General features: G+C 40.2%; 1 protein-coding gene across 1 annotated transcript in view; it reads left to right on the top strand.

The window, feature by feature from the left end:
* Positions 1-6399: 6399 nt before the first annotated feature.
* Positions 6400-13535, top strand: part of NARF (nuclear prelamin A recognition factor) — a 30010-nt gene continuing 22874 nt past the window's right edge. Inside the window, exons 1-4 of the mRNA XM_048817245.2 lie at positions 6400-6732; positions 7952-8126; positions 8942-9022; positions 11656-11799. Of these exons, the coding sequence (XP_048673202.1) occupies positions 8100-8126; positions 8942-9022; positions 11656-11799 (252 nt within the window). The 5' untranslated portion in view covers positions 6400-6732; positions 7952-8099. The remainder of the gene's footprint in view (positions 6733-7951; positions 8127-8941; positions 9023-11655; positions 11800-13535) is intronic.

Genomic DNA, 13535 nt, shown 5'->3' on the forward strand with positions numbered 1-13535 from the left:
GAACTCCTTGCCTGAGGACGTTGTGAAGGCTTGGACTATAAAAGGATTTAAAAGAGAACTAGATAAATTCATGGAGGTTAAGTCCATTAATGGCTATTAGCCAGGATGGGTAAGGAATGGTGTCCGTAGCCTCTGTTTGTCAGAGGGTGGAAATGGATGGCAGTAAAGAGATCACTTGAGCATTACCTGTTAGGTTCACCCCTTCTGGGGTACCAGGTATTGGCCACTGTCGATAGAGAGGATACTGGGGTGGATGGACCTTTGGTCTGACCCAGTATAGCCATTCTTATGTTCTTAATAAAATGTGCTTTGACAAATACTGACTTCTCAGACATTCCTCAATCCTTTATCTCTCTTTCCTCTTCCTGTCTATTGCTTAAAATCTGATTTAAAATTTTTGTTTTTTTGTTTAGGAAAAAAATATTACATGCTATAATTTCGGATAAAATAATAAATTAATGCAAACAAGAGATCTTAAATAGCAGCTACTAAAGCTAGACATTTTTTAAATCAGCAGGTTTGGATAACTTCCATGCAAGAATTTTAAAAGAGCTAGCTGAGGCCATTAATGTTGATTTTCAATAAGTCTTGGAACACTAGGGAAATTCTAGAATATTGGAAGAAAGCTAATATTGTGCTAATTTTTAAAAAGGGTAAACAGGATGATCTGGGTAATTATAGGCCTATATCACTCTGACATCAGTCCCAGGCAACAGAATGAAGCAGCTGATATGGGATTAATTATATTACTATAATTAATACCAATCAGCATGTGTTTATGGAAAATAGATCCTATTAAACTAACTTGATATCTTTAATGAAATGTATAAGTTTGGTTGATAAAGGTAATAGTGTTGATATAATATATGTAGGCTTCTGTAAGGCGTTTGACTTGATACCATATGATGTTTTGATTAATGTGTGCCATGTTAATTTTGTATCGTTCTAGTTTCTTTAAACGGATTAAATGCTGATTAGCTGATAGATCTCAAAATGTAATTCTAAACAGAGAATCATCATCAAACAGGTGTGTGTCCAGTGGGGTCCTGCGTGGACTGGTTCTTGGTTTTACACTATTTAACATTTTTATTAATTACCTGGAAGAAAACACAAAATCATCACTGGTAAAGTTTGCAGGTGACACAAATTCGGGGAGTGGTAAATAATGAAGATGGTAGGTCACTGATACAGAGTGCCTGGTAAACTGGGCACAAGCAAATAATATGCTTTTTAATATGGCTATCTAGGAACAAAGAATGTAGACCAGACTTCTATGGTGGAGAACTCTATCCTGGGAAGCAATGAATGAAAAAGATTTGGTGGTTCAAGAAGGATGCTGATAAATTGGAAAGGGGAAAAAGCCACAAGAATGATTAAAGGATTAGAAAACATGCTTTATAGTAACAACAAGGAGTCCGGTGGCACCTTAAAGACTAACGGATTTGTAAGTCTTTAAGGTGCTACCGGACTCCTTGTTGTTTTTGTGGATACAGACTAACACAGCTACCCCCGATGCTTTATCGTGATAAACATGAGAAGCTCAATCTATTTAGAATAACAAAGAGAAGGTTAAGGGGTGACTTGATTACAGTCTATTGGTACCTACAGAAGTAACACAAATATGATAATGGACTCTTCAGTCTAACAGAGAAAGGTATAACGTGATCCAGTGACTAGAAGTTGAAGCTAGACGAATTCAGACTGGAAAAATGCTGTAAATTTTTGACATTGAGAATAATTAACCATTGGAACAACTTACGAAGGGTTTCAGAGGAACAGCCGTGTTAGTCTGTATTCGCAAAAAGAAAAGGAGTACTTGTGGCACCTTAGAGACTAACCAATTTATTTGAGCATGAGCTTTCGTGAGCTACAGCTCACTTCATCAGATGTATACCGTGGAAACTGCAGCAGACTAACCAATTTATTTGAGCATGAGCTTTCGTGAGCTACAGCTCACTTCATCAGATGTATACCGTGGAAACTGCAGCAGACTTTTTATCTGAAAAAAAGTCTGCTGCAGTTTCCACGGTATACATCTGATGAAGTGAGCTGTAGCTCACGAAAGCTCATGCTCAAATAAATTGGTTAGTCTCTAAGGTGCCACAAGTACTCCTTTTCTTTTTACGAAGGGTTGTGGTGGATTCTCCATCACTGACAATTTTTAAATTAAGATTGGATGTTTTTCTAAAAGACCTGCTCTACAAATTATTTTGGGAAAGTTCTATGGCCCATGCATGTTATACAGGAGGTTAGACTAGATCATCACAATAGTCTCTTCTGGCCTTGGAATCTATGAATCTTCACAGTACAATAATATTCACTTTTGGAAGGGGAATAGACTAAATAGAAAATCATTAATTGATCGTCTATAAATCATGATCCTACTGTGAAATAAGGAAAAAAGTCTCCCTCTACCTACTCTGCTAGGTTTAATGAGACTGTGTTAGAATTAATTCTACTAATAAAACCAATGCCACACTGTAAAACTTGTTATCCCCATTCATTTATAATCAAGAAAATGCACATGCATAAGTCCTGTTCCTGCACTCCTTACTCAGCAAAATTTGCATTAAGAAGTGCAGGATTGGACCCAGTAAAATTCTCTTCCATGTCCACAACTTAGTGTTCTATCTTCCTGCCTGCATACAGAATGCTGCAATGTTTGTTCTACATTTTCATATAACAGATATACTTTCAAGGGCTAGAGCCCCTTGAAGATTTCTTGTTGGCTCAATATCATACTCCATGATAGGTTCTATTCTTCAGTTCTTGAACCAACTGACAGTTGTGAGGGGTGAAAGAGTACATTTGCCCTTTTTACAATTTTCAAAGCATTCTTGCCTGTGGGGAAAGCTGCTACTGACAACTCTGGCTCAGAGTGCTGGTTTGGTATGGGCTGCTTTTAACAAGCTTTCTCACATGTGATTCCAGCTGCACATGGGTGAATGGGAAGCTGTAGAGCCCAGGGGTAACTGGGTAAGTGGGGAGCAGGAGAGGAAATTAGGTATGGAGGAGTTGGGAGATTGTGGGTAGGCTGGGCAAAGCTATACAAGCAGTGTGGGGTAGCCCAATGCCTCTGCATGAAGGCACTGGCACTTAAAGGGTCCACTCAGTACTGCAGCTTCTACTTCTTCCACAGCAAGGTAGCAGCACTGAAAGGAGCACTTGCCACTTGATGTGATGATGGTTTAGCACAAATACCTTCTGCCTTCATGGTGCTACAGACTGGTGCTCCAGAGAGCTGAGGCAGTAGTGACCAGGAGTGTCAAACCTTTATGGGTCAAGATATCGATGCATGAAGGTTCTGCAGCCTAAGTGTGCCAGGAAGTAGAGGCAGGAGTGCCAGGAGATCGCTTCAAGTGCTAATGCCTCAGCACAGAGACACAGGATTTCTCCATCAGGCACCCATGCCTTGCACATCCCTGCTAAATTCTAACCCTCCTGCCCCTTCTAAATCCTCCTACCCCTAATTATAGTAATATAATCCTTTAATCATCCTGACTCAACCTATATGATCCATTCACTCTGCCTGTCCTCCACATCTCTGCTGGCTTTTTTAGAGTCCGCTCTCTCCCTCATATGCTACACCCTCCTCCTATAGTCTCTGCTCAGCCTTACTGCCCCCCGCAATTCCATCTAGTTTACCAGGTGCGTGTGCAGAGTCAAAAGCAAAAATAGCTGACGGTTCTTAGCAGTTTAATCAGCTGATCTTGGGGAAATCTATGTATGTGTTCCTGGAGTAGAGGAATAACTGTGTAATTATAAAATGTCAAAAGTAGCCTGTTTCCAAGATGTTATTAGAATGTGCTTGTGTGAAGCTTGCCGTTTTTATGAGGATTGTAGCTGTTTTACTGTAGGAATCCAAAGGCCTATGAGGGAAACAGAAAAATTTCAAAAATGGGAGTATTCTTTAATATTTCCTCTTCAAAAGTTAATAAATATTTAATTTAATTTAAAAATATATCATTTAATTTGACAATGGAAGAATAATTGTGCCAATTTTAGAGATTATAATCTAAGGGCCAGTAAACCCTTTCACAACCTGAAACTATCACTATCTAATAATCCTTTGTCTTGAGATGTTTAGAGACTTACTTCTAACTTCAAACACTGTTCACAGCTGCAGACTGAGTGTGATATCAGTAGGGAAAAAAATGACATTAAGAGTAAAATAGAACGACAGCATTTGTAATCGAGATGGCAGAAACACAGGAAATGCCGACTGTCACAGCTATGAAAGGAACACCTCAAACTGAGCTGTGTGCCAGTTCCGCAATATGAGTACAGTAACATTCACTTAACATTTTCAAAAGTGGCCACTGATTTTGGATGCCTCAGCTTCAGGACTCCCAATGTGAGACATCCTGGCTTGATTTTCAGAAGTGCCAAAAACTCATGACTCCTAATAAAGTCAATGGGAAATGCAAATGCTGGCACCTCTGGCCATAAATGTCTGGGGTCACAGATGTTTCAGGTTGGACACCCAAAAACAGAGAGACCCAAAATTAGTCTGTAAATTTGTACCTTACGTTTTTACAAAAGAACCAGGGGTCACCTAATGAAATTAAGAGGCAGCAGGTTTTAAACAAACAAAAGGAAGTACTACTTCACACAATGCACAATCTCTGAAGTGTTTGCCAGAAGCTGGTAATGGGCTATAGGGGATGGATCACTTGATGGTTACCTGTTCTGTTAATTCCTTCTGAAGCACCTAGCATTGAAAGGATACTGAGTTAGATGGACCATTGGTTTGATCCAGTATGACCGTTCTTATGTTCCTGCCCAGATGTGCATAGCTGCACATTTATTTGTTTTTTTAAAAAAAGATAAAATGGAAAAGAGATCGCAATATTGAATTTGACCTTTGTGTTAATGTCTGAAAATGTTGAACCTGTGATCCAGGTGCATAAGGATCTGCGGCTGAAATTGTAGAAGTCTTTTTCATGGAGTTGGGTGTATCTGCTGTTTTGGGAAGGAAAACTTTTGTGGTAAATAATACCATTACAGCTGAGGCTTCCAGTTGGGATCTACATGAAAACAGATTCAAGGTAATTTACATTTTAAAGGCTAAAAAGTGGCAAAGGCCTCAGAAGAGAAGTGAAACATGTACTGTGCTTACTAAATCATGAAAGCCAGAGTTATAGAAACAGGAAATTATCATTTGCATTTTATTTTATCTACATGATTTTTCCATAATCTTCCTAAATCCAGAAGGAGCTATCTTAGAGAAACTCAGAGGGAAAAAAATAAAAGGAAAGAAGTTTTGCCCTTATGTAATTGTTGAATATTACATACAAACAAACTCAAGAACAGCACGAAAAGCTATTCCAATCTCTCTATATGTCAATGACTTGGCATTAATGTTAACTGTCTCATTAAGGGGAATGTGTGTAGAGTTGTCATGCAGAGGATATATGAGGCTTCATACTACTGTGCATAATTACGGAGTTTACATGTTTCTACTGTATGCCATTTTCTGATTTATAACAGCACTTTAAATTATGCTTTGGGGCACCAAAAGAGCCAAATACTGCCTACAGACAGCTTCCCTTCTCACTGCAGGGTGTGGGCAAAGCAGCTTTCCTGCTATTTTTGTTATTGCCAGTGAACAAAATATAGAAGCAAAAAGAAAAGGAGTACTTGTGGCATCTTAGAGACTAACCAATTTATTTGAGCATAAGCTTTCGTGAGCTACAGCTCACTTCATCAGATGCATACTGTGGAAACAGTATGCATCCGATGAAACAGTATGCATCCGATGAAGTGAGCTGTAGCTCACGAAAGCTTATGCTCAAATAAATTGGTTAGTAGTATGCATCTGATGAAGTGAGCTGTAGCTCACAAAAGCTCATGCTCAAATAAATTGGTTAGTCTCTAAGGTGCCACAAGTCCTCCTTTTCTTTTTGAGAATACAGACTAACACGGCTGTTACTCTGAAAAATATAGAAGAAATTTCTATTTGTCTCTCAATGAAGATACAAGCAAATAGTGCAGTTGTGTTCATGTATTGTTTATTGAAATCAATATATGTGCAGTAGGGACAGCCTTCAGGCTGGGGCAAGTAGGTCAACAATTTAGATAATTTGATATAAGCTCTCTTTCTTTGTAATAGTCATAGTGAAAAAACCAACACAAAAAGCTCGATTAATATAGGAATGGTCTTAACACAAAAATCCTCAAGGAGATCTGAAGAACTTCACGTTAGTTTCTGCTTTTGAGACGCGAGAAAAGCACATCCTGTATGGAATGGGGAAGAGTGTACAAACAAGGCAGTGCCCTTTAGCAATGTCTAAATGTCAGTCTTGAAGCTCCTTTGCTGCTGTGGCTCCCACTCAGTCCTAGCCTAGCTGTGAGAATGAAGCATTACGTTTACGTCGTCTGCAGCAGAGAGGCGCTGTCCCTTGCAGTTCCAGACAAGTGCCTGGGACTACGTGACAGCGCTCAGGTCTACAATGAACACTTCCAACTGAGTGGGAGGCTGCTGGGGGAACAGCTCAGGGCACTAGCGGGACAGAAAGACTTTACATTAAATAATAGCTGAAAAACAAGAGCATTTCGCTTCCTTTACTGGAGCCTGTGCTTGCCGCCCTACCCTTGTTGCCTAGTTTTTCCCCCTAATATATATATGGATCTCTTTAATAGCTGCAGCATGTTCCAGGCTTTACCTCATGCTATTTAATTTCTACCAGCCAAGACATAATTTATTGTAGGTTAAATGAAGTCAGCAGCAAGGTACAGTATCTGATTCTTTTCCCTTCCTTTCTCAGCCTTCTCTTTCATTCCTTTAGCTGCATGGCGGTTATTTTGTTACTGCTTGTGATTGCACGTCTGTGTGTTTTGTATAGACAAAAAATGTTATGTCTTTGCTCTGCCTCTGAGTGCCAAGCAATGTACTGGGGTTGTGACAATGGGAAATTGTTAGCCTTGAGCTGACTTTGCGGGAAAAATCTTTGATGGTAGTGAGAATCATGAATCGTTTCATTGCAGATGATCAGAATTCAAGGCTTAAGGTGCCGTACACGGAGCGATTTGTGTAATCACTGGGATGAGGGAAGAGAGGTTTGTGTATGTGATTAAAAGGGGGGCTATTAAACGCTTAAGTAAAGAATGAGACGCCACCACATTCAAGAGACTCAAATCAAAAGCAGTTTTTCCTCCTCCGTTGTGACGGTGTGAACCTGTTGTTCCCGTCCTTTTGATGATCCAGCAAGACAGAGTCTACACCAGCACTATATAGCACTCCCACCATTATTAAGAAGAGAGCTGTGCTTTCCCTCGAGAAGCGATGTCCTAAGTCTCCTCGGGTCTTAGAGCAAGATACAGTCTCTTCTGCATGTGCAGGGGTGACCCCTTTTACCACCCTTGTTTTGCATGTTCATTTCGCATCAATTGCATGTAGTGTCAGAGCTTGCTACCTCTGTGCAAAATACAGGGATGACCACAATCACCGACCCCCAAAGCAACATGTATTCGCTGCCAGAATCTACAGAATGAACATGAATCAGAGTCATGGGTTACAGATTTGTATTCTAAGCATGTCAAGGGGGTGGGGGAGGGGATTGTTTCTCTACAGTACATTAAAGCCATTAATCATGATGGTTGCAGGCCCTGCATCTAGCCCACTGATCTTCCTAAAAGCTTTTCCTCTGCGGTATTTGTTACTCATTACAATGTTAGCAAATTCTCTAACGTGTAGTGTGAGGATTATTTTTTTTAAACCGTCCATTATAGAGTCTGAAGAAGCTACAAGGTCCTTCCCACCCACAAGAAGACCGAATTGGCTGCTGTGCAGTCAGACACTCCCACTCCTGGGCATCCCGATGGCTTTTGAAAATGCCAATCAGGAGGGGTGCCATAAGAGGGCAGTAGGGCAATAATAACAACAAAAGGCAACAGGAATTGGAAGGAAGAGCTGGCTAATTTCTTGCTCTTTGGGCCTTTATTATTGCAGAGAGCTGACAAGCAAAGTCACTGAAGTCCGGCTGCTTCCTCCTTTCTTCCTCTGCCTGTAGAATAAAGAGAATAACACTCTTCTGTAGTAAGAAAATCACCTTTAAAAATTTAATAGACATACCAAAAAGTAATACAAAGACTCACAGATGAAGTGTGAAAACTGCACCAAAAAGGTGAGTACTATTTTCTTACGACTTTATGCATTGGAAACAATCGGTAGTTTGACTCCGCCCAGGTCAGGCACTTGCTTGATCTGTTACATAATATGAGGATCCTTTGTCTTTCAAGGGGTTTCCATTTGAATAAGTAATGCGAGTCTGGGCTGCTGGAGGGACTTAACTTTATACCGCAGGGCAGGGCTAAGTTGCAGCCAGTGCACAGTTAAGTGACTTGAACTTTTTTGTATATTATCTCTGAGACAGGTGGTGCAGTAGTAGAATTTTGTTATAGATTACAAGGTCACAGATAGCCAGTACACAGCCCATACTTCCAAATGGGCCTGCCTCTTGTATTCTACCTTACTGATACCATTCAAATATTAATTTATAACCTGTTTTTTTTTCCCCAGGAAAGGTTTAATTATATTTATTTCTCTGGGCAAGTTGTGATGGAAATGACATTTAATGTAACCTACTGATGCTGGGTTTTTTGTGTGTGACAAGATCTTTTATACAATTTTCATTATATTCTGATTACGTTTCAAATGGCTTTATGTGACTATTTTATGGTATACTATAGTGGTTGCCATATATACTGCAGTCATTTCTCTCTACTCTCTTTCCTTATCCCTGCCCCCAGTGTTAAAAATACACCCAAAGCTGTAAAAGCCAAGCAGGTGAACTTCCCATCAATGTTTTCATTGTAATAAACATGTTGGGAAAATGTAACACACTATCTGAAGTCATAGACCTAGTTAAAAAAATGTTTTTTGAGTAGTGTTTTTTTTTGTTTGTTTGTTTATAACACACATTTCTATTATCTCTTTCAGGAATGTAGTAAAAAACAGAAAAATGATGACAAGCAAAATACATCGGTTGATCCACTGAGCACAAATGATGAAAATGAGGAGGTAATGTTCCTTTTTTTAAAAATGATTTTATTAATCTAAGGTATATTATTGCTTTGATTTTTAGCCTTCTCTGTTCTGTGCCTTTTTTTCCTTTGGAAAAGAATAAATAAATGTTCGGATAAGCTATACATGAATAAAAATATGAACTGTACTTATAAACCAAAGCCCTACTTATAAGAACCATTGACAGAAAATAATCCAGAAGGGAGCTGGAATAGGTAGAGCCCTGCAAATCCGCGGATATCCACTTTATAGACACAGATATATGTGGATCATTTTTGCAGATCACAGATGGAAACCGATGCATTTTATATCTAAAGCTCTGCAAATCTGTGGATATCCACAGATGCAGATATCTGCAGATCATTTTTGTGGATCAGATGCGGATACAAATTTTGTATCCACATAGGGCTCTAGGGATAGAGATACAAACACAGGGTTTGGTTTTTCAAAAGTGCTGAGCACCTAGAACTCCAATCAAAGTCAATGGGATACGCGACTATTCAACAGCTATGAAAAGCAGGTTCATTATATTGATGGTTTCTTAAGAAGGATGAAATTGAAAACATAGCACTCAGTGCAGAGCACCCACGAGGTAATTTCTTTCAGTGGCTTTGTAGAAAGAGTCAAAAAGGCTGAAAATGCTTCCTCAAATCTTTTTTTTAAAAACGGGGGGAGTGGGATTGTGCCTGTTCTTATTGTATCTCAATCAAGCTTTTTTTTTGCAGTTTTAGCCCTCCAAATAAATGTGGTTCATAATTACAGAATGATATGCAGCTGATACTGTGTCATTTTAAGTGTTGGTAAAGTATCTCCCCTCCCCCCTGAAAAAAGCATCTTGCATTCTAAGGGCCTGATCATTCATGGGGCTGAACGCCTTTGTCTATGAGTGAAATCAGTAGAAGTTTAGGCTGCTCAGCATCTGACCTGATCTGGTCCAACCCATGAAATCGTTACTCCCATGAGTGGTCCAAATGACGACAATGGAATACTTGAGTAAAAGTTACTCACAAGTCAGAGTTTGTAGGATCAACTCAAGGCAAATGCAATATACAAGACAACAGTTTCCATGCAAAAATTGACCCTACAACTTTCTTTCTTTTTTTGTTGGGTTTTTTTTTTTTTAAAGAAAAGGAGGGTGCTTGACGCTTCAAACCACATAAAAGTATGTTCTAACTATAGGTGAAAGAGGTAATGTTGCTATAGGTCTCATACCTGGTTTGCTAAATTACACTGAATAACACTTTTCATTTGAGAGTTTTGCAAGGGGTCTGGAAGTCTCTCTCTCTCTCCTTTGCAGAAGTTCCTCCTCCCTCAAACTAACTAACAAACAATGTTCCATCCATAAATCATAGAACTGGAAGGGACCTCAAGAGGTCATCTAGTCCAGTCCCCTGCACTCAGGGCAGGACTAAGTATTCTCTAGACCATCCCTGACAGGTGTTTGTCCAACTTGCTCTTAAAAATCCCCAATGATGGAGATTCCACAGCCTCCCTAGGCAATTTATTTCAGTGCTTAACCACTCTGACAGTTAGGAAGTTTTTCCTAATGTCCAACCTAAACCTTCCTTGGTGCCCATTGCTTCTTGTCCTATCTTCAGAGGTTAAGAAGAACAATTTTTCTCCCTCCTCCTTGTAACAACTTTTTATGTACTTGGAAAAGGGTTATATGCCCCCTCTCAGTCTTCTCTTCTCCAGACTAAACAAACCCAATTTTTTCAATCTTCCCTCATAGGTCATGTTTTCTAGACCTGTAATCATTTTTGTTGCTCTTCTCTGGACTTTCTCCAATTTGACCACATCTTTCCTGAAATGTGGCGCCCAGAACTGGACACAATTCTCCAGTTGAGGCCTAATCAGTGTGGAGTAGAGCAGAAGAATGACTTCTCATGTCTTGTTTACAATACTCCTGCTAATACATCCCAGAATGATGTTTGCTTTTTTTGCAAAAGTGTTACACTTTTGACTCATATTTAGCTTGTGATCCACTATGACCCTGAGATCCCTTACAGAGCTGTCATTCATATAATGTAACACAAAGACAATGCAACTTTAGGGCCAAATCCTGCTTCCCGTAGACATGGGACTCATCTTGTTTAAGTCATTGAGACAGTTTGCCTGACTCAGGTGATCATGATATGACCTTTCCTTTGTTTTGTGTCCTTAAAAACTATTGCTAAAGTTTTCAGACTTGGGTGTCTGATGTTAATTATGTAAATACATATTAGGCATTGAAGAAGCCTGAGAAGGTAAGTACTCGCAACTGCCTGTGAAGCTAATGGATGCTATGCTCAATGCCTCTTCAGATCAAGCCACTTCAGGTGCCTAAATATGGATAGGGTTTAGATGCTTAACTTCCAAAATTCTGAGTTTGAATTTTTTTGCCACTAGTATCTTCTGAAAGATACTACACAATATCTCAAAATGCTTTGGCATAGAATAATACAGTTTAATAATTTCAGAGGGGCCGAGAAATCAAGAGGTACTGAATAAACCATTTTCTAATTTTAAATGATACACACGAGGGGGACAGTCTCTGTTATTTTGTTAAAAACACAAACTACTGTTGGAGTTTAAATAAGCCAGTACAAAGGCCCTGTAAGTTAGCTTATCCAATTTCCTTTCATTTCCAGAAAAGTGAATTCCATAAATTGGCTAGTGCTAAAATATTCCTTAGTGACTGCCTAGCTTGTGACAATTGTGTGACATCAGAAGAAGGTGTCAGGATTTTCCAGCAGAATCAGAAGGAACTCTTTCGCATACTCAACCTTAACAAGGTAAAGTGACAAAGCATGCAGGAATTTGTGTGAGAGGAAGGATGTGAGATAGTGACTAAGCCATTTCAGTGATAACTAAAAACCCTGAATAGTATAGCAGTTAAAGCACTTCATCCGTAAAAGTAAGATCATGGCTGTAATCTAAATTTTATGAGATGTATTCTGTAAGGCATAGGTAAGAAGCTGTAGGGCAAAGCATGATGATTATCTTATAACTTCAGTAATAAACTGTTGGGTGTGCAGTTATAGTGTTGCAAAACATACACTTTTTGAGTGTTGGAGGCATTCTGTTTTTTGTGATCATGGTGAAAGTATGAGATAATTTCATACCTTGCACATATTGTTATCAAAGACCTGACTGCAAAAATAGAGAGAATTGTAGCATTAGTTTCTAGTACAGCGGTGGGCAAACTATGGCCCAGGGGCTGCATCCGGCCCTCCAGACGCTTTAATCCAGCCCTCAAGCCCCAGCTGAGGAGCAGGGTCTGGGGCTTTCCCCACTCCAGCTGGGGAGTGGGGTCGGGCTTGCCCCACTCTGTGTAGCTCCTGGAGGCAGTGGCATGTCCCACTCAAGCTCCTACGTGTAGGGGCAGCCAGGGGGCTCCACACGCTGCCCCTGCCCCAAGCGCTGCCCCTGCAGCTCCCATTGGCCGGGAACCATGGCCAATGGGAGCTACAGGGGGGTGTCTGCAGACAGGGCAGCGTGCAGAGCTGCCTGGCCGTGCCTCTGCATAGGAGCTGGAGGGAGGGGATATGCCACTGCTTCCAGGAGCTACTTGAAGTAAGCGCTGCCCAGACTTTGCACCCCTGTCCTCCTCCCGCCCTCTGAACCCCTCAGTCCCAGCTCGGAGCACCCTCCCGCACCCTGAACTCCTCATTTCTCGCCCCACCCCCGAGCCCTCACCCCCTCCCACACACCAACCCCAATTTTGGGAGCATTCATGGCCCACCATACAATTTCCATACCCAGATGTGGCCCTCGGGCCAAAAAGGTTGCCCATCCCTGTTTTAGTACATGCTTTAAGGTATGAATGATACCAGGCACATTTGAAAGGTGTGTATTCAGATGTGTATCTTGGGTTCTTTTTCCTCTTGCAAAATAAATAAATAAAATTATAGCTTCTGTCTGACACAAAGAGTGCCATTTTATTGCTGAGGGTGGTTCTTTGGCAGCTTTCCTAATACACACAATACTTGAGTCTGCTGATCTTGACATTGACTTAATAATCTACCACTCCAGACTGTTGTACTCTCACCCAGGAGGAAACAGCTACTCTTAAAATTTCACTTTTAATTGAAATTGATACCACTCTTTCTACCTATTTGATATATCTAAGTATTATCAGTGTAAGGATTCCTCCCAGAATATTCTAGCCAGTTTTTAGGACTGGTTTGATTCTATAGCATGATGTGGTTGTGTAAGTGTGAGACAGACAAAGATTTAAATGTAGCAGAATTATTGCTTTCTTCCAGTTCTAATGTCTATTAAGTCATCTGGTGCAGGATTTCTCTATTCCTGTTTTATTGCTTGTGTCTTTTAAGGCTTCCACTACCATTGGTGAGGAACATACATGACAAGCATCATGTCCTAACTAAAACACAAAGTGTACATCTTCACATATATGATGTGATCCTCACGAGAATGTTACCTTTGCACATCAGTCTTTTTCTTCAACCAAACACACTTGATTGTGCATATATAGCATTGTTGGGTTGGGTTGTTTTAGGGTCCAGTC

Source organism: Caretta caretta, chromosome 14 (genome assembly GCF_965140235.1).
Source record: "Caretta caretta isolate rCarCar2 chromosome 14, rCarCar1.hap1, whole genome shotgun sequence".
Taxonomy (NCBI): domain Eukaryota; kingdom Metazoa; phylum Chordata; order Testudines; family Cheloniidae; genus Caretta; species Caretta caretta.